Below are 18,648 nucleotides of genomic sequence, written 5' to 3'. Positions count from 1 at the left end.
ATGATGAAACAATGGGTAAATGAAAGAGAATTGCTTATAGACATGCTGGATGTGGAACAGCCTTGTTTGGTAGATCCAAAAGATGAATGCATGGTTGGGATATATGTCATGACTGGAAATTTTAATGTGCCCATTTTCCTGTATGCTGATGATAGTCTTAATAGCTGAGAGTCCATGAAGTCTTGGTTTATAAGGAGAAATGATTCCATTACAGCTTTTTAAGGGCACATGAGAAAATAATTGAATGTCTGGAAAGTCTGTATATCTTGGCAGAATGTTTGTGAATTATGGAGTGAATGAATAGATTAAAAGACTAGGGAATTCCCTTACATTCTTATGGTGGGCAGAAAGATGGAAGCTGCCTACCCATGCACGCAGTCCTTTGTTAAAGAGGAAATTGAGTGGAAGTTGATTGTAAAACTACAGGTGATATTATGTGTTTGATAAGGAGGACATAATAAAAGATTGGAAATAATATTTTTAAGCAATACACAATGGGGGAGGACTAAGAGAGTATAAGGTTGAAGAGGAAGAACAATTTAATGCTAGATTTTGTAGAAAATGATTAAGAAAGGTAAGGGATCATGTATGTGTGCCCAAAGAAAGCTTTTGATCAGGAAGATTGGAATAAGCTGTTTGAAGTGCTAAAGGAGGTGGGTGTACAGTTGGAGGAAAGAAAACCGATATGGAACTTATATAAGAATAATAGGCTGTTATAAGGGATGTAATGTGTGGGGAAGAAGTAAAAATAGAAAAAGGTGTCAAGTATGGGTGCTCACCCTTACTAAAACTCTTCAATGTATAAATAGAGAAAGCAATAGATGGCCTCCTTGGATGGATAGTGGGGGAATGGTAGTGCAGGGGAAGATGATCTGAATCCTTGATCCACTGACGTCATGAGTGTTGGAAGAACTGAAAAATACTCTTTCAAAAATAGAACACATCCTTAACAGCCAATATAATCTATGGCTGAATCAGCAATGTCAAAAGTCCTAGTTATTGGCCAAGATGGAGAGACTGATGTCAAAATTACAAAGTTGGGTGAAAGGTTGTTGGGGAAATTTAATGAATTTTTCTGCTTAGGAGGCAAATTAATTTCGGATGCGAAATGCTGAGTAGGAATTCTTGGAGCTAAGATTGCTGTTAAGAAAAGGAGACATCACTTCAAACTCCATCATCTTAACATTTGGAAAGAAGTCAGTCTAGATCTTTGTATACAGTTTACTGCTGTATAGTTGCAAGAATGGACTTGGGAATAAGCAGAGAAGAAATAACTGAAGGGACAAGATAAGTTTGGCAACGATGTTGAAGAATGCAAAAATATTAAGAGAAGTAGATGACGGATAGTCCCTGAGCAAGACAAACAGAGCATGGGGTGGCATCAGCTACAGCATGAACGGTTAATGAACCCTATGTTAGAGCAGAATAAAGAAGGAAAAAGTATGGAGGACTAAGATTGGAATACGTGAAGCAGATAATGGGGGACATGGATTGTGGAAGGTTTCCAGTGCTAAAAAGGATAAAAAAGATAGTGAGAAAGGAAGCTGTCCAAGCTAATCTTGATGGATTGATAACTAAAGGAGATGGAAGATAGCCGTAGTTTAACTGAAAAATATCAGACTTTGAACCATCGGCTACAAATTCTGAGGTTTGACTAAGCCAAGACATCTAACCACCCAAATTAACACCAAAAGTTGGCGGCGGTTATAGCTGGTACCCGCGGGGTCGGACTTACGAGGTTGACAAGGTGAGGAGGGAGACAAAGCAACTGCCTCTCTGTGCCCACGCTACTGGTCATATTGCTATGGATTTTTGGGAGTGAACAGTGGGACAATACCTCAGCAGCCGGAGGTCAATTGCTCTTGCTATCCTGATCAATCTAGCGGCCAGATTGTGTGAGGAGTGTCTACGTCGATGAGAACTGGTCTAGACCAAAGCGTAAGCCAGTTATTGCCATGCATTTGCATCGGGGCAAATGATTTGATGCACTAGGTTTTAATTAAAAACCCCGATAATGTAGAAAAAAAGCTATTTTTTCCGTGTAGATATTCCTCCATTCATTTAAGAGAATTCTTTTTAGCACGGCCAACGTAAGTTAAGACGAAATAATTCGCTTAAATTTGGGAATACATTTGCATTTCGGTAGCCGTTCCCTCTAAAACTCGCGCGAAATCTGAAAAAAAATCCGTGAGGTCGTAAGTCATTTGCGCAAGATGCCATTCTATCTCCTTCCATGCGTCACCAATTGAACTCTTCGAAGATGAATGAACTCACCGCGGTTTTAACGAAGATGATGAAGCGAAACTGTTCTGTGCGACTCAGAGCGTACCGCCTCGCGTCTTGAAATACTGACAAGTTAATATACAACATTTCTTCTCATAACTCTCGTCCGTAACTCAACTCACCAAAGATGAAAGAACCTTTAAATTGAGTAGTTAATACGGAATAATACTCTCAGCCACCTTGGTATCTGAATCTTTGGTGGCCTAACATCACTAACAATGAAAGAGGAATATTAACGAGGAAAGCATAACCAATTAACATGACGGTGGAATTCATCAGTGAGAGGAAGGATTCCACTGCTACATGGTGAAGATACTTTTTAAGTCTACTCTTCTTGAGGTTAATATAAAAAAGTTGAGCTGGTAAACAAGATGTTAAGGTGCATAAAATGAGATGTACGTCAAGTAACACGGTGCGTTTAGTCGGGATTAGGACATTAACTTGCTAAAAATAATTCTCTTAGATAAATGGAAGAATTATCTACATGGAAAAAGTAGCTTTTTTCCACATTTTCGGAGTTTTTAATTAAAACCTAGTGCATCAAATCATTTGCCGCTATGCAAATGCATTGCGATAACTGGCTTACGCTTTGGTCTAGGCCAGTTCTCATCGACGTAGACACTCCTCGCATAATATGGCCACTAGATTGAGCAGGGTAGCAAGAGCAATTGACCTCCGGCTGCTGAGGTATTGTCCCACTGTTCACTCCCAAAAATCCATAGCAATATGACCAGTAGCGTGGGCACAGAGAAGCAGTTGCCTTGTCTCCCCCCTCACCTTGTCAACCTCGTAAGTCCGACCCCGCGTGTACCACCTAGAACCGCCGCCAACTTTTGGTGTTAATTTGGGGTGGTTAGACGTCTTGGCTTAGTCAGACCCCAGAATTTGTAGCTGATGGTTCAAGTAGAGTTTTCACCTGATGGATTCACGTAAAAATACTATTGAGGTAGGCAACAGGAAACCAAATCAATTTTTGAAGAAAACACGAGAAACATGCAGAGCTCATCGAATTTATGCCATTAAACTTCAAAAAAAACTTAATTCTCCTCATAGGCATAAAATTTTCGAAATAGAATGACGCCAAATAATTTGAATTGTTCAAATTGAACTCAGCCTCACTCGAACCTTTTCAGCTTAGTTCATCGTTATTTAGGTGCTCATCTAGGTATTTTTAGGACAATGCTTTACCTTTTTAATGCCCATTGCACTGGTATTAGTTATTCGCAACTATGATATCTGCCATTATTTGTGAATCCGAGAAAATATTTCTTGACAATAATGATAACAAAATCGTACCCGAATATAAAATTAACGTAGTAACGTTAATATCCTGCGATTCGATTTTGAAGCTTTTACTCATTTAATACGCTCGACTGCTCATGTTAGTAACCAATCAAAATCAAATTTTAAGAATGAAATGATAAATGGTTCTAGTTTTGCCCCTTTTTGTGACAATGGTAAAAAAATCGACGGTACGTGATAATTCAATTGAAAGATTAAATACTTTTATTTAAATTTCCCATGGGTATTCTACGTTATAATGGAAGTAATAAACCTGAAGCAGATTTTTTTCCATATTACTTGTGCATCACCAAAACAATACTCTTGGCTGAATTTAATGTCCCTATGTTACACAGTATGGAAACTTTAAGGATTATTACGCATCTCATAGGGTATATTAAAAATTTAAAAGGAGCAATCTGGATTATCTCCGGAAAACACATAGATCAGCTAACAACCTGCATTACTCGAACTGCAATGAATCAATCTGCAATGACTTCGGGTTCCTCGTCTATGTATTTCATATGCTAAACTGTATATACATAAATACCAGTTTGAATGATTTTGCTGCTAATTCAAATATTCATTACCACAATGCCAAGAACGGAACGTAAGTCACACTACCACCCATTCGAGCTCAGAAAATAAAACCCCGTCATTAAGAAATGTGTTTAAGGTTTTATGATAAACCAGCAGAAAAAAAGCAATTGTGTTCATGGAATGAATGTGCGCACAAGCCTGTATTATTCCTAATCAAAAAATGTACTAATCCGTGAGTATTTAGGTTTTAAACCTTAATTTTATCACTGTATTGGATTTTTTTGAAGTTTTATTTCTTTATTTTCGTTTCTTTTCATTTTTCCTCCCTCCCATGACCTGACTGACGTGGTTTATACATTTGATTTTTGCAAGAACTAGTTTTGGGTAAATGAAGAGCTATTACTATTATCAATTGCTCCGGTTAAGATCTAGAGCTTAATTCCCAAGTTTTAATTCGTGTTCCATTCGGGAAAATCAACTTATTCGCCGAAGGGAGCGTGTCGTTGCGGTGTCCGGTGCACCGACTTATCACCGAGGTGACGAGCTCGTGCTCCGGAGATGAATATTGAATCGTTATCTCTCCGATTCCTATGTGATTAGGTTAGTAAAGAAAGTAAACCGATTTAAATTCGAAAAGTATAAATGATTTCGATAATTTTATCGGCAATATTTCAGTTCGGCTACCTCACACTGGCGTTTGAAATTAAATCTGATTTTCTTCTTGTTTCTCCCACTGATCAGAGATAAATTTTATCTCCTTCGAGATAGTAAGCATACCAATAGTTTGTTCCCCTTTTAGTAGGCAGTATCGGCACTTCCGCAATACTTTGACATGGCTTCCCTCTTACTCACATATATAGCATACTTGTTTTTGGGATACGTTATTATAACAATTATATCCCGTTGCGTGGGCGTCGGAAACGGAGAGGATGAAGACGACGGTGGTGCAGATACACCCGACAGCCCGAGCGGAGGTGGTGGGAAAGGAGATGGGAAATGCGACGGAAATTTATTGAGAAATAATTGTGGTCAAGGCGAGTTTCCTTAGATTTTAAAAGTTCATAAATGTGAGCTTGCCTCTCGTCATTGTGACTTCTGTCGGCAGGCTCTCGTCAGTTACCGTTTTCCTGGATTCCTATTCGCAGGAATCATGCCTCTCTTTGCGTCGCTATTCTCCCTCAACACGCGATTCTTACACGTAACTCTCGGCAAACTGAACACTACACTACACGTCATCCAACCTTTGCGAACCTGTGACTAAGCCACGAGTCCAACGCGAGTAGCCCAGAGTCTAGCACAAATGTATTTCTTCTGAAATCGATCATAGGATAGAATAGGAGCCCTCGTGAAAAATAAGAATTTTTAGAGGTCATTTTAAGTGTCATTTATTAGTTTAGCCGTACTTCATTACGGCAAACCCATGGACAATATGACTCCATGACATGGTAGGTTTAAGAGATTGCCGAAGCCCGCTTCATTTGTCCGGATTCCGTCGGAACTTCAACGGTCCCCTTAACACTTGTGTGTTTTTTCTCGACTGTACCGCTAACATTTCTGTTGAAACGGTGAAGACATCTGATGGGTTCTGTCGAGGATATTATCCTAATGAAGGTGCAATAGCATTAGAAATTAAACATCCACTTATGAGTTGTACATTAAATTGCAGATCAGCTACAGTATTGGACAGTGATGAAGAACCAAGGTGGTGGTTGGAGGATGGAAAGCACCCCCGTGAAATGCGATTCACTACCAACAGTTGACACGGACGGTAGTCCGATTAGGGACTTCGGCGGCTTTACGTCTTGCTTCGCCACACCCTCCGCTCTTTGTATGAAAGAGCAGCTGGTGGACCTAATCTCATGCGGTTTCACGCGTGAATATCTCGATAAAAACCAGCCCCCAATAGAGATAAGCGAGTGGTAAGTTTCCAAAATGTCACAGCATTTGCGGCAAAAGGGCCATAAAAAAATTTGAGGCTACAAACATTTTTTGGCCAGCATTTTCTCAGTCGTGTATTCCGTTGTACAAGAGCTATTAAAAAACAAGAATTTTTAAAAATTTCTGCTAATGGTGAGTTAAACATTAGCCATTTAATATTAAATTCTCCAGTCCAGGCAATATATGCATACTGTATACACTTCGGCGATAATCAGTCAATTCTCGGAAAAAACTCGAGAAATCTTCAGGTTAGAGGACGGTCAAGCTTTGATTGCTTTTATTTGATGGTATCATGGCCCCATCAAGCATATCGACCAGAAAATGTCTTAAAATAAGTGCATATTTTTTGTTTTATTTTGAATATAGTGCTTTAGAATTTGTGCATAATAATCTTAAGATGCTCTGCTCACAGGTGTGCTTGCCGCGACGATTGCGGAGGTACTTATCTTCTGAATGTTACTCTTCTGGACGAGAATAAGCACAATATGGGAAATTATCATGTTGAGGAAGACCTATCAGGGCCCAAGGGGAAGGAATGGAAAAAGGTAATGGAGAATTAATAGAATGCGATAGTAAGCCCTCTTTGAATTTATTAAATTTAGTCATGGATATATGATTAATGAGCTTTGCAATGTGTAACTGTGCGTTAGAATATAGACAATTTTACCGATTCTGTTTCGTTCAGGTTCAAAACATGATGGAACTTTTTTCTAATGCTCTTCATACATCCGAAAAGTAAAATATTGAAACAATCTATTCACGGCATCTAAATTAATTGCTAATTTTTTTCCAGGTATCGCATACGTTTTCGGAGTATGGAGAAGGAATACGGTACGTGTCCTTCAATCACGCGGGATCAGGTTCAGCACACACGCCTGGTGATTTTGGGAGTAAAATGTCCGGTGGGATTGTGAGAGTATTGGAGTGACCACAGCAAAACCAGTAGCGACAGCATTCACGTGCAAGAGAACAGAATATTGGATCATATTTGTGACTTTCATATCTTGTGAAACTATTAGTCGGTGGAAGATTGGAAATGTCTGTGAAACTGATGAAAAGGATCCTTTGTGACGGCATCCTCTTCAGAGTTACACATTTTTACGAGGAGTTTTGAAAAATGATTGCGCACAAAATTAATTTGCTCCACAGAATATACAGACTCAGTAACTTTGTTCTAATTCGTGAGTTTTGCCGTGCTTTGGATAGAGATATTGAGCTCCTTATCAATAAAAAATATTGTAAATTCAACCTTTTAATTAGAAACATAAAAAGTGTAATTTCTCTTTCGTGTCATTTCGTGCATTGTGTAAGAATTTTGACGTGTGTTGCGGAAAGACATTTACCAATAGCTTTTTTACCCATCAATGATATTAATAGTGACTTTAAATTCGTTTGTAGCTGGGATTTGGGACTCATAAAATAATGAGTGAAAGAGCTTTGAATATCAAGCTCGTTTTTTGTACAATCTAAACCTAACTTACCCTCGTGTCTTAGAGTATTGTACTTTGAAGTAAAGTTTAAAAGGTGAAGTCTTATGGATTATGCACTTACCATACGTTTTTATGCCACTCGATTTGATGACTGAAAGTATTCATTCTGGCACGGTTTGAAAGAAGAGAAACCCAATTCCACCGTGCGGTGAAATAATTGCTTCCAATCTGTGCTCTTTAAACTGGATAAACGATTGTATTGGAATTATGGTTCCCTTCTTATCGTTGCAATTGCGTAGTGCTTATCTAATTACTTGCCTCTTGTCGGCATTTTCCTTTCGCGCGTTCCTTTACAGCTGAAACTGAAATAAAAATAACCTCGAAACGTAAAAACTTCATTCAAACTTCTCTCATCTGTTTATATTTGAAACTGAAGTTCATAGAGCATAATAGAGACCAGGTTGGCCATTGGAATCAATTATTTTACCTGGCTCTTCATGGGAATGAATGATTCTGGGAGGTGTCCAGTGTTCTTTTCCTTCATGATTTAGTGCCTGATTTCGCTGTAAAAACGTCCCCTATCTTATAGAATTGCTAAAAGTATGGTTAATCTTCATCGTCTATCTGTCTTCGTCATATTTTCAAAGAGATCAATAAATGGAATACTTAGTATGGGTACATCAAGAGGGCGGTGGCAAGTAGCTTAATAGACTCCTAAGATACCCCGGGAGTTGTCCAAGTCTTGCGGAACACCACGGGGGGGGCATCATAGATATGTCAAAGAAGATATGGCGAGTGGTCAATATTCAAAAACATCTGGTCCATTGTTGCCGATTGCTCTAAGGATAGGTTTTCATCGTTAAAGTTTAGTAGTGCCAAAAGTGTTTCGTAGTTAGTAGTAGTTTTAAGGGAGGTGAACGACATCTAAGGTCATTTTCGCTATCAGAGATGGACAGGAAAGGATGACGGGTGGAGAGAAACCCGGCGTCGGCATTAGCCTTCTCCTAACGAAAGGCGCCAAGGGGTCCGAAGCTGAACGTCCCATCCGACGGACGGCGTACTCACTCAAAGTGCCCCACACAAAACACCTCAAGCGGGGATCGGGATACCGCTGAAAAATATTTGTTGTCTCCAGGATTTGAACCCGGGCTCTCCCGGTGGGAAGCCTGTATGTACGTTAGCCAATGCGCTATCTCGATCCCCAAGTGCTTCGTCGAAAGTTGCTTATTAAGAGGGTGACATTGTGGAGACTGCTCGGAAAAAAAATTTACAAGCAATATACCAACCAAATAGAAATTAACCTTGATACCTTGATTTACTTACTACCTCCGTATGAAAAGCACGGGATATTACTCTTCGTATGGAACGATGAACTTGATGTCTCCATTTTTCGACTTACATATCGTATTTTTTGAGGGATAGTATTGCTTATAGAGGAATTAATCCGATGTATTTGGACTGTCTATTCTCGCTCATTGCGTACTATATTTAACATGTGTTAATAGGACAATATACTTCTCATTTTAAGCTTTTTCCTCTACTTCGAAGATAATAGTTGTCCTGTTGGTACATTATTTCTGGCTCACCAATCAGCGGTGTCTTTTCACAAAAATAACTGTAGGGGTAGAAACCTGATATTTATCGTTGTCGAGGCTGTACAGAACAAGCAAATATTGTATATTTTATGTCGGTATTCCTCCGAAACAAGTGCTTTTTATTTGTCCAAAGAATATGACCTGCTATTACAAAGATATTGCATGAAATAAAATTTTAGAAATAGATTTCCACCTATGTTGTTTCAATGGGTGTGGTAAATTATTGACCAGTTTTTTATCATCCCCGAGTGAAACCTGCATTAACTTACATGAGCGGAATGGGCATAAACGCCAAGATCATATCTCACCGTAAATGTCAGCCATTTAGCTTCACCTTTTATTCCGCATTTTGCGACCCCAGAGGAACTTTGGTGGTCCGTTGGATTGATTTGCATCCTTTTCAACGTTTACTACCATCGAATGCTGACAGAGTTTTCGTCCTTACAATGATCCGAGGATAATTTTTATTGGCATAAAGAATACTCGCTAGCAGGAATCTTTAAATTCTTTTGTTCCCATGTTATCGCTCGTGATTGAGAAATGGTGGAGTGCGTCACATGATCATATACAAACATTAGTATCCTGAATTTCTAAACCTATACCCTCGTATGTAATGAACGGAAGATCTGCATACTCCGATCCCGAAAATAATACCAGGAAATTGGGCCAAAATGGTCTGACATATGATGTAGAATGTAATAATGAATCCTCTTTACCGGTCTCTGTTGAATATAGGAAACTAGCTCTAAATGTAACCAATAGGATAAAGAAAATTATGAAACAAAATTGTCCAAAAACAAAGGGGTATGAAATTAAATTGATATTTAATGAAGTAAATCTTTTTTAATCCGGTACGAATCACTTTAGTAGATCCTAGCAAGAGCAGCCGATATTGCGATGTTATTATTGGATTTTAATTCCCGCTTATTAGTGCATCAGTTTTCTATGTATGCCTCTAGCGGAGATTAATGGAACTTCAATCCGCCATGACATCTGATTTCCTATGTTGACGTGAGAAGACATGACATTTGGGAATGGAAGAACAATTGGCAGATTCCTTTTTTGGGTTCGACGCAACCTTATCAGTTAGTTTTATATATACGTTTTGCGTTTGCTGCGTTAATTTTATATCTGAACCATAGCATGGCAAGAAATAATAACCTAATACGAGCCAAGGTTCCAATTCTGCAACCACATGATTGATGATTTCTCTTTATATCATTACGGTTTCGTTTACAGCTGTGATGTTTACTAAATTCATACAATTTAGAATCAAAACTTGACTTTCGTTACCATTTCGAATAACCACTTTGTACTGTTGTACTTCACTAAATTGTCAACCAAAGCAAACCCGCGGCTTCAAAACGATATCTTCAGAAAGAAACCAAATCGTCATAAGTTGCACATTTTTATTGCATGTAAATTGGGAAAACATAACATTTAATGCTAAAACCTAACTCAATAAATATGTAAGTATTTCATGAAAAGGAAAAGCTTCTTGTCATGCCATGAGTTCAGTGCGTATTCGTACGTGATTCTGTTGGTGTAGAAAGTATGTGCCCAGATTACTGAAGCTATAGTCACTAAGCAGAACATTAGTTTAATCAATCTGTTGTGTAGGGTACACCTGATGACTTGAATGACGAAACTGAGGATGGACAAGACGAGGAATTTTACGATGCGCTGAATGAGGAGACTTTTGGAACTGATGCCGTCGGTAAGTTTCACAGTATTGCTATCCTTTTGTAGTAGATATTTTGTTTTAAAATTTGATACAATAGAGTTATATGTAATAATTTATTAAACGAGAATTCTCTTTGTAAATGCAGAGGGTGATTGGGAACAGGACCATGAAAAACTTGCTGAAATAACGGAGAGTGCTCGTGTGAGAAGTAATAGCTATAATGGAGCTGGGGATCGCTACAATGAAAATGTGAGTGAAACATTAGGAAGAATAGTAACTCAATGATATCTCTTGCCTATCTTTAAGAGAATATTTTTTTCAAGATTCAAAGGTATTCTGTATTAAATCTCTATTGCGTAATGTGGATAAGATATCAAGGTAAATAATTTTTCTTCACATTTAATATCATTAGAACTGCGTGAAATTATTTATGATTTGGTCTGTGTAATCATTGTATTCATATGGTTTTCACGCCTGCGTTTCTCATCGAGTTTTAAATAAAAATAATGCTTCTTTTTAAAATGTTCTTGTAGTTACATTCGTTGTTGTGTTGATAATGTTTACACTAAGTGTCCACAAGAAATTTGGAACAGAGAATGTTGATTCAGTAATAAACTCAAGTACATATTACGTTTAATTTAAACCAAAACCATGATTACAATAATCTGGTTCGTAATTTTCCCTGATGAACTTCTGAACCGAATCAGGTATTTGCAATCTTGTTTGTGGACACAGCAATAAAATTTGAACCAAAAATTTACTTTGAACACCACTGGTGCTACAATAATTTCTTACTCCATATGTTACTCTATTACAAAAATGTATCGTTTTAAAACTCTTAAAAGCGGTGTGTACTAGGCTTATAATTTAATGGACTGCTGTTTATAGGGTGCTGATCTCGATGGAGTGGTTGGGGGTGACAGTGATCTTGCGGACAGTATTTCTCGCATGGTTTTTGAAGATCAAGAAGAGATATTATCACCGAGCTCTAAGGTATGAGTCTTTCAGAATGGAAATAGATTATGAATTGGGAATAAGTAATCATGCACTCAGTGAAACACCATGGATTGTTGTAATTGTTGTCATTTTATTCTACATTTGTAGGAATCCATTTCAGAATCTTGCAAACATATGTTTTATTGCATCATGGCGACTAGAGACTCACTATCCTTCCAATTGTCATTTATTTTAAATATGTTTATGTGTTTGTTTCTCTCTACTTGCTGGGAGTAGGTAGACACTGTTTATATCATTTGCTTGTTATAACAAAGAGGAAATCAGTTGTTTAGTCTTGCAGTGAACATCCTGAAAGTATTACATATATGCAATCCTGAAAGGATTAAATAATCCTGATGTGAGGCATTTTGAAATCACTGCTAAAGTTATGAATTCCCTTCTGTGTTGGGTATTATTTATTCCTGCTCCCAATTGCTCTGCATTCCTTAGTTTTTGTTATGAATTCAGCTATATACTGATACCAAAGAACTGTCCACTAATAATGTTGATTCTGAACCCTCCTTTCCTATGTAGCATAAGTTGTCATCCTCAAATAATACGTAACTTACTTAAATTCTTCAAGAAACCATATTCATGTGATAATTTACCTGGCCAATAATTAAAGCATTTGAAAGTAATCCAGTTTGAACAGAGTGGCAGTAAATAGCCAGCTGCTGTGCTTATAATTTTTTAAGTATGCCTAAAGGTATTTGCTGGAAGCCAGTCAAAGTTTAGGCAAACCAAGAGTGGAAACAATGTTTACTCTAAATGTTCACAAGAAACATGGGAGAAAGAATATTGTTTCAACGCTTAAATTGTTGAATATTGTATATGTTTTCATGATTTCCAGTAGGCTTATTAGCTTTATGGCCTGCAAATATTAATACTGCATGAAGTATTATTAGGTTTTATTAATTCACTGAATGGCTAACATTTTTGGGTTCACATGGCTAAGCATTGCAAATGTGTAAACTTGGTTATTGTTCATTAGCATATTCAAAAAGTGGAAGTCCTTGTTCGCTAAATGCTTATTTTCATGATTCAAGCGATTTCTGGAAAAAATTTCTGAATGATTAATGGGTATAAATAATCTCCAACAATCCTCCACAAAGCACCTCAAGTAGGGATTGAGATACCATTTTTCAGTGGTGTCTCGATCCCTACTTGAGGTGCCTTGTGGAGGGCACTTAGAGTGAGTATGCCGTTGTTCGGGTGGGACTTTAAGCTACGGACCCCTGGGTGCCTATCGTTAAAAGTAGGCTAATGCTGATGCCGGGTTTCTCTCCACCCTTCATCCTTTCCTGTCCGTCTCTAATGGCACAAATGACCTTAGATTTCAGTTGTCTCCCCTAAAATACTACTGCAAATTTAGATTTTTCGAATTTCGTTGTTAAAATGTTTGGTTAGAAAATTAAATGTGCTCTTGAGTGATATCTGAAAAATGAACTGGACAAGAGTTTAAAATTAGAGTCTGATGTTGTCTCCAGTAAATAAATATCCTTAATTGCAGTGAATATTTGAGACACAGGATTGATATATTGTAATAATATTGAGACAATCCCAATAATTGAGACTTATCATTGGGTCATTCCAAAAACTAATTAGATGTCTTATTATATAAAAACATTATCCATCGAGTGAAAAATGAAAGTAGTGAAAAATTTTTGAAAATGTTGTAAAGCCTGCCAGATTTTCAACCAATTAAATGAGTCCTTGAATTTTCCTATTTGTAATTTTTTACTTGTTATCTGGTGTTTCATTCCGCAAGGAAGATTTTTCTTCAATGTTACATTAGGCCATAATTTCGTCTTGAAATTATTTAGGTTTTATTGGAAGAAAAAGTAATGTTGTTTAATGAGGCCCTCAGGGATGGATATAGTTGGTGAGCTCTTGTCTGATGACATATTCTCTTCCTTAGATTTGTAAACCTAGGTTCCTATTCAAGTACTCCTCTTTCTATTCATATCTGGATTGCTTCTCAATTTGTCACCAATCATTTTGGATTTCTCTCTCTGGTTGTGTAATGATTTCAATCATGGTCAGCATACCTATTGGTGTTCAAGTGAAAAGTGTCTTTTTGCTCCCTGGTATATATTAGAATTCTTTAGGTATTATTGTGCAGCTGATTGATTTGACTGGTTCTAAAAGTTCTTCTTATTCGGGATCTGGTGTTATTAAAATTTCATATTAAATTAGGTACTTGCAAAAGAAGTTTAAATAAATGACTACTCTGTGATTTAACACAACTAACCATGGCCACCAACACCATGTAAAAGCCCTACCCATGACATTATTATATAATGTGTAAAATTGTTGAATATTCAACTTATGCATAATTGTAGAGAAGTATGAATTGCTCATTCATGGTCTTAAATATGTCTCTCTGTATATTATGATTTTGTTTTCGAAGTATTAAAAATTCATCCAATGTAAGATGGTTAGCAGTGTATACAGTCAGAAAGGGTTGGAATTGGCTAATCCATCCATGTAGTAAGTTAAAAGAAATAAAAATAATAAGCATAATTCAAATTTAAAAATACCTATCTAGTCTAAATAATTAAAAAAAAAGTAATTTACCCTTATCTTCCTGCAAAATGGAACCAGAAATACCTACATGCTACATATTCGTATGTACCTACAAAAAACAAATGCTTTTTGTGGTGATGCATTTGACAAGTAAACATATTACATTATAATTTGCTGCTGCTACAAATAGTAAGCTACCACTTCATGATCTTATTTTTGCGTGAAGAAGTTAAGTGAATGGACTGTATCACAATGAAGTTTATTGTGAAGAGTGGAAAATTGGTACCAAGAGTCATTTTGAATGTGAGAGATCCTTAAGAGTGGCATATGTATTTGTAGTTCTATTTTGACTCAATTTCATCACAGAGTAACCATTTAAATTGGTAAAAACATAATTAACTTTAATCTTAGTTCATTCAACTGACTTTAGACCAATTTTATGACAGTTACCATTTTCAAATCATATTTTGTTCATTGTGAGATAAAATTTCAATAAAAAAAATTATTATTTCTGATAATGTTTTCATATACTGTAGGCAATCTATTTATTCAGTTTTTCTTAAACTTATTACATAATTTTTGTGTTCTGAGCTTGGAGATTTAGAAAATTCATCTTTTAACCGTTTGTAATTGACATTGGCATGATGTACCTCCTTCAGTATTCGGAAACAACTGTAAGACTTGGCATTTATTCACCCACATGTATAGAGGAATTAACCTAATTTACCCTTCTTGAAGAGCGCATTCTTTTTAATCATCTTTAATCTTGAATACTGTATTAGTCCAGTATTCCCATCGAAGGAGAGGACCTGGCCAATCACCTGAAAACCATCAAAATTGATTATGAGAGAAAATTCCAATAAATATCAGGAGATACTCAACAGTAACTTATTAATGCAGTTGTCCACTAAAGGTGCTTTACAATGCCACTATTCCATAGTGTGAAAATCATTTGCCTTGACTGATTCGAACTCGGATCATGCTGTCCAGGTTCAAATGCCAATCAAGGCGAATTATTTATTCTCTCTGAAATTGTTGCTTTGATTATGAGGAGTTGGAAATATGTGTGTAAGTTTAGGAAGCTATGAAATTGAGATAAGTTGTATACTTAGCTTTGAAAATCTGGAAAGTCTGGTACATATAACATAAAATCATGAAATGCCAAGATTTTTTCGGATGAAACTGTCAAAGAATATATTTTATCCAAAATATTAGTCTCTTAAATAGCGTTTTAAATTAGAAATATTTTTCCCCCAGCATTGGAGGAGGTTATATAATTATATTTACTTACCTCCTGCAAGCTACCTTAGGGACATGTTAGGCCATCAGCCATCAAAAGGAAAATGATGATTTTCAACATTTAGTATAGAAGATGGTAATTCAGTTAGTAAGCAGTTTATGTGACTAGTTACATCTAATATTTTATGTTATCATAAATGTGAATTGGTTTTAGGGAAACAGGCCATCCATGGGTTCAGTGGTCCATTTCTCCTAGTGTGTGACAGTGCAGACTTAACACTCATCTTCCATACTACAGAATATTTCCCTTTTTTTCTCATATTAATCACATGCTATAACCATTTTTCTGGTAGCATGTATTGTTTATAATCTTCTTTTATTTGTTCCTCACTAATATTTTCTAACCCTTCAAGTAAGAAATTACAATTTTCATTGTGTTTGATTTTTTTTACATTCCATTGAACAGAATTAATTGATTGTTTTGGCACCAGATCTCATATCTATTACTATGCTTAATTTAATTGTACTTGTAATTGTGAGATTTAATCTTTCCTTAATAGTTTCATTCAAAGTTTCTTTCGCTTATACTACAGAGATGTGGAATCGATTAAATATATGTGCTGCTGAGTGAGTTTAATGTAGAAATGCTGGTGACAGAGATGAATAATTTGTGCATTGTATTTTCTACTCTGATAAGCCACCATCAATGGTTTTCTTTGGAGTTAGCAAATTTTTGAACTGAGAAACGATGATAGAATTTTTAAATCCTGATAATTGATTTTTGACACTCATACTGCAAATGCGAGTTATTGTATTCACTCCTCTTTATGCATTGAATATTTGAAATTTGTATCTGTATATTTTAAGGATAATAAGCCAAAAACCCATGAAAATAAATGAAAGTAATGGTTGCTTTAATGTGTTTTCCTATCAAATATAAATTGCCCAGTTTGCTCTAGAAGCAGTGTCAGACTGACATAAAAATTGATTAAATAAATTTCCTGGATTCCTCCCATCCCTGTGCCACCAGGGTGCATTAAAATAGTAGATTCATATGATTCCTCATACATATTCCGACTTGGATGCTTCAATAGGTAATGGTTTGCTTTTGCATAATTTTCTGAGCAAACCAAGTACATATGTTCGTCTCTGGTAACAGCATTGCTGCTTAATCACATTGATGATTTTTTCTGTTCAATGTAATTTTTCCTGATATAATAATTAAGTTTACTGTTGTGATTGAGATTTAATATAGGCTTGCTCAAATGAACCAAAAGCTCTCCTAATGGCTATCATTCTATGGTCTATAGGTGTGATGTGGTCATGCAAATTCATTGAAGTTAATGTATTTAAAATATTTTTCAGTATATCAATAATTGAAATTCATGTTTAAGATCACCATATTTGATGGCATAAAGACACACTCTCATTTCAGTAGGGCAAACTTAAGAAAAAAGTTTTAACCGGCCACGTAAATGCACGACACCCTACCAACTTTTTTATGGTTCCTTATAGTTTTTTCATTCCAGTTAAGCCAAATAGATTGCACAATTGTGGATCAAAATGTCTTACTGCTACTCTGTTTCCATGCTCCCTAGTATAGTCTAACACAAAAACAGTTTAAAGTGAATCGTGTAGCTTAATCTCTTGTCTCCTGTTGTCATATTTAGTACAGTAATTTGAAAAATAAATAATTCCGCTCAGTAAGAAGAGCATATGCTGTTTTCTATGATCAGTTGTGATAAAATATGATTAAGTGCATTTGATATCTCACTTACACCTCTTTAGGCATCACACAAGCAAGCAACTTAATAGTCGCGTCACATAATAGGTTTGAGCTTAATTATAACAATCTCAACTACAACATTATTCAATTGAATAATAAACATTATATTTCAATAAATATAATGGAGCCGAAATAGGTAGTACTGACCATCTGGAGTAAAAATAACATTTGAGTATTGAGCATAAACCCATCCAGTCCAACCCTTCCCATATACTACCTTGATCAAAAAGTTCCCGGAATAACCACCGTGTGGCGCTCCCATCGTTCCGATTTGAGTTCTGTTTTTTTTTGTTAAATTGGTACATCTGTTGTTGATATTCCCTTTAAATCTTAGTGTCATAACTTGACATTTGCAAAAGTTACGTAGCCAAGAGTACATCTATCTCTGTGTGTGTTGGCGATTTTTTACAATTTCAGAAATGGATTTAAATTTGCAACAACGAACTTGTATTAAATTTTGCGTAAAAAACGGATTTAGTGGCGCACGCACGTTGGAAATGTTGGAAAAGTGTTTCGGCAACGATTCTCTAAAAAAACGGTCGTTTACCAGTGGCACGAGCGGTTCAGAAGTGGTCGTGAGTCAATCGAAGATGATGAACGCAGTGGCAGACCATCGACATCGAAAGTCGGTGAAAAAATTGATAAAGTAAAAGAAATGTTGGTCAATAACCGCAAATTAACCATCAGAGAAATAGCGGAGGACTTGAACATTGCCTATGGATCCGCCCAAGACATTGTGGTTAATGATTTGGGTTTCCGTCGTGTAGCAGCAAAGTTGGTGCCAAAAGACCTCAATTTCATGCAAAAAAGAGACCGTGTTGACGTCGCAAAAGACATGATTTGCGAGGCTGAATCCGATCCCACATTCATCAAAAGGATCATTACTGGAGACGAGACGTGGGTTTATGAGTACGACACGCAATCCAGACATCAGGCAAGTGAATGGCGTTCACCAAATGAGCCGAGACCAAAAAAACCACGTCGTTTTCAGTCAAAAAAGAAGGCAATGCTGACGGTTTTCATGGATTACAACGGTGTAGTGCATCATGAATTTTTGCCAGAAGGCCAGACAGTAAACAAAGAGTATTATTTGGGCGTTATGAGACGTTTGCGTGAAGCAATTCGCCGAAAGAGACCAGAAATGTGGGCAGAAAACTCGTGGATTTTGCACCATGATAACGCACCGTCGCACAGTGCTATCATTATTCGTAATTTTTTGACGAAAAATGCAACAAATACCATCCAACAGCCACCGAATTCACCTGATTTGGCTCCCTGTGACTTCTTTCTGTTCAATCGAGTTAAAAAACCATTACGGGGAACGCGTTTTAGCAGCCGAGAGGAAGTAAT

At 36.7% G+C, this 18,648-nt stretch overlaps 2 protein-coding genes across 2 annotated transcripts in view; both read left to right on the top strand.

Moving 5' to 3' along the window:
* The first annotated feature begins 5,650 nt into the window (after nucleotides 1-5,650).
* LOC139688326 (F-box only protein 2-like) lies at nucleotides 5,651-7,155 on the top strand. The gene is made up of 4 exons (XM_071585825.1): nucleotides 5,651-5,669; nucleotides 5,771-6,023; nucleotides 6,455-6,587; nucleotides 6,836-7,155. The coding sequence occupies exons 2-4, from the start codon at nucleotides 5,794-5,796 to the stop codon at nucleotides 6,968-6,970; spliced, it is 498 nt and encodes a 165-aa protein (XP_071441926.1). The 5' UTR covers nucleotides 5,651-5,669; nucleotides 5,771-5,793; the 3' UTR covers nucleotides 6,971-7,155.
* A 2,886-nt stretch (nucleotides 7,156-10,041) lies between these two features.
* Nucleotides 10,042-18,648, top strand: part of Patr-1 (Protein associated with topo II related - 1) — a 38,872-nt gene continuing 30,265 nt past the window's right edge. Inside the window, exons 1-4 of the mRNA XM_071585003.1 lie at nucleotides 10,042-10,152; nucleotides 10,688-10,784; nucleotides 10,897-11,000; nucleotides 11,640-11,744. Of these exons, the coding sequence (XP_071441104.1) occupies nucleotides 10,102-10,152; nucleotides 10,688-10,784; nucleotides 10,897-11,000; nucleotides 11,640-11,744 (357 nt within the window). The 5' untranslated portion in view covers nucleotides 10,042-10,101. The remainder of the gene's footprint in view (nucleotides 10,153-10,687; nucleotides 10,785-10,896; nucleotides 11,001-11,639; nucleotides 11,745-18,648) is intronic.

This window comes from Hetaerina americana, unplaced genomic scaffold (genome assembly GCF_022747635.1).
Source record: "Hetaerina americana unplaced genomic scaffold, ioHetAmer1.1.p SCAF_2, whole genome shotgun sequence".
In the NCBI taxonomy this organism is placed as follows: domain Eukaryota; kingdom Metazoa; phylum Arthropoda; class Insecta; order Odonata; family Calopterygidae; genus Hetaerina; species Hetaerina americana.
The sequence above is the reverse complement of the archived record's forward strand: the minus strand, read 5'-3'. Positions and strand labels throughout refer to the sequence as shown.

What these genes read in the sequence shown, in the direction of transcription:
- LOC139688326 (XM_071585825.1), top strand. Translation starts at nt 5,794, where the DNA reads ATGAAGAACCAAGGTGGTGGTTGGAGGATGGAAAGCACCCCCGTGAAA. An exon ending in CCAATAGAGATAAGCGAGTG is followed by an intron (nt 6,024 to 6,454) that starts GTAAGTTTCCAA and finishes CTCTGCTCACAG; the next exon opens with GTGTGCTTGCCGCGACGATT. An exon ending in AGGGGAAGGAATGGAAAAAG is followed by an intron (nt 6,588 to 6,835) that starts GTAATGGAGAAT and finishes ATTTTTTTCCAG; the next exon opens with GTATCGCATACGTTTTCGGA.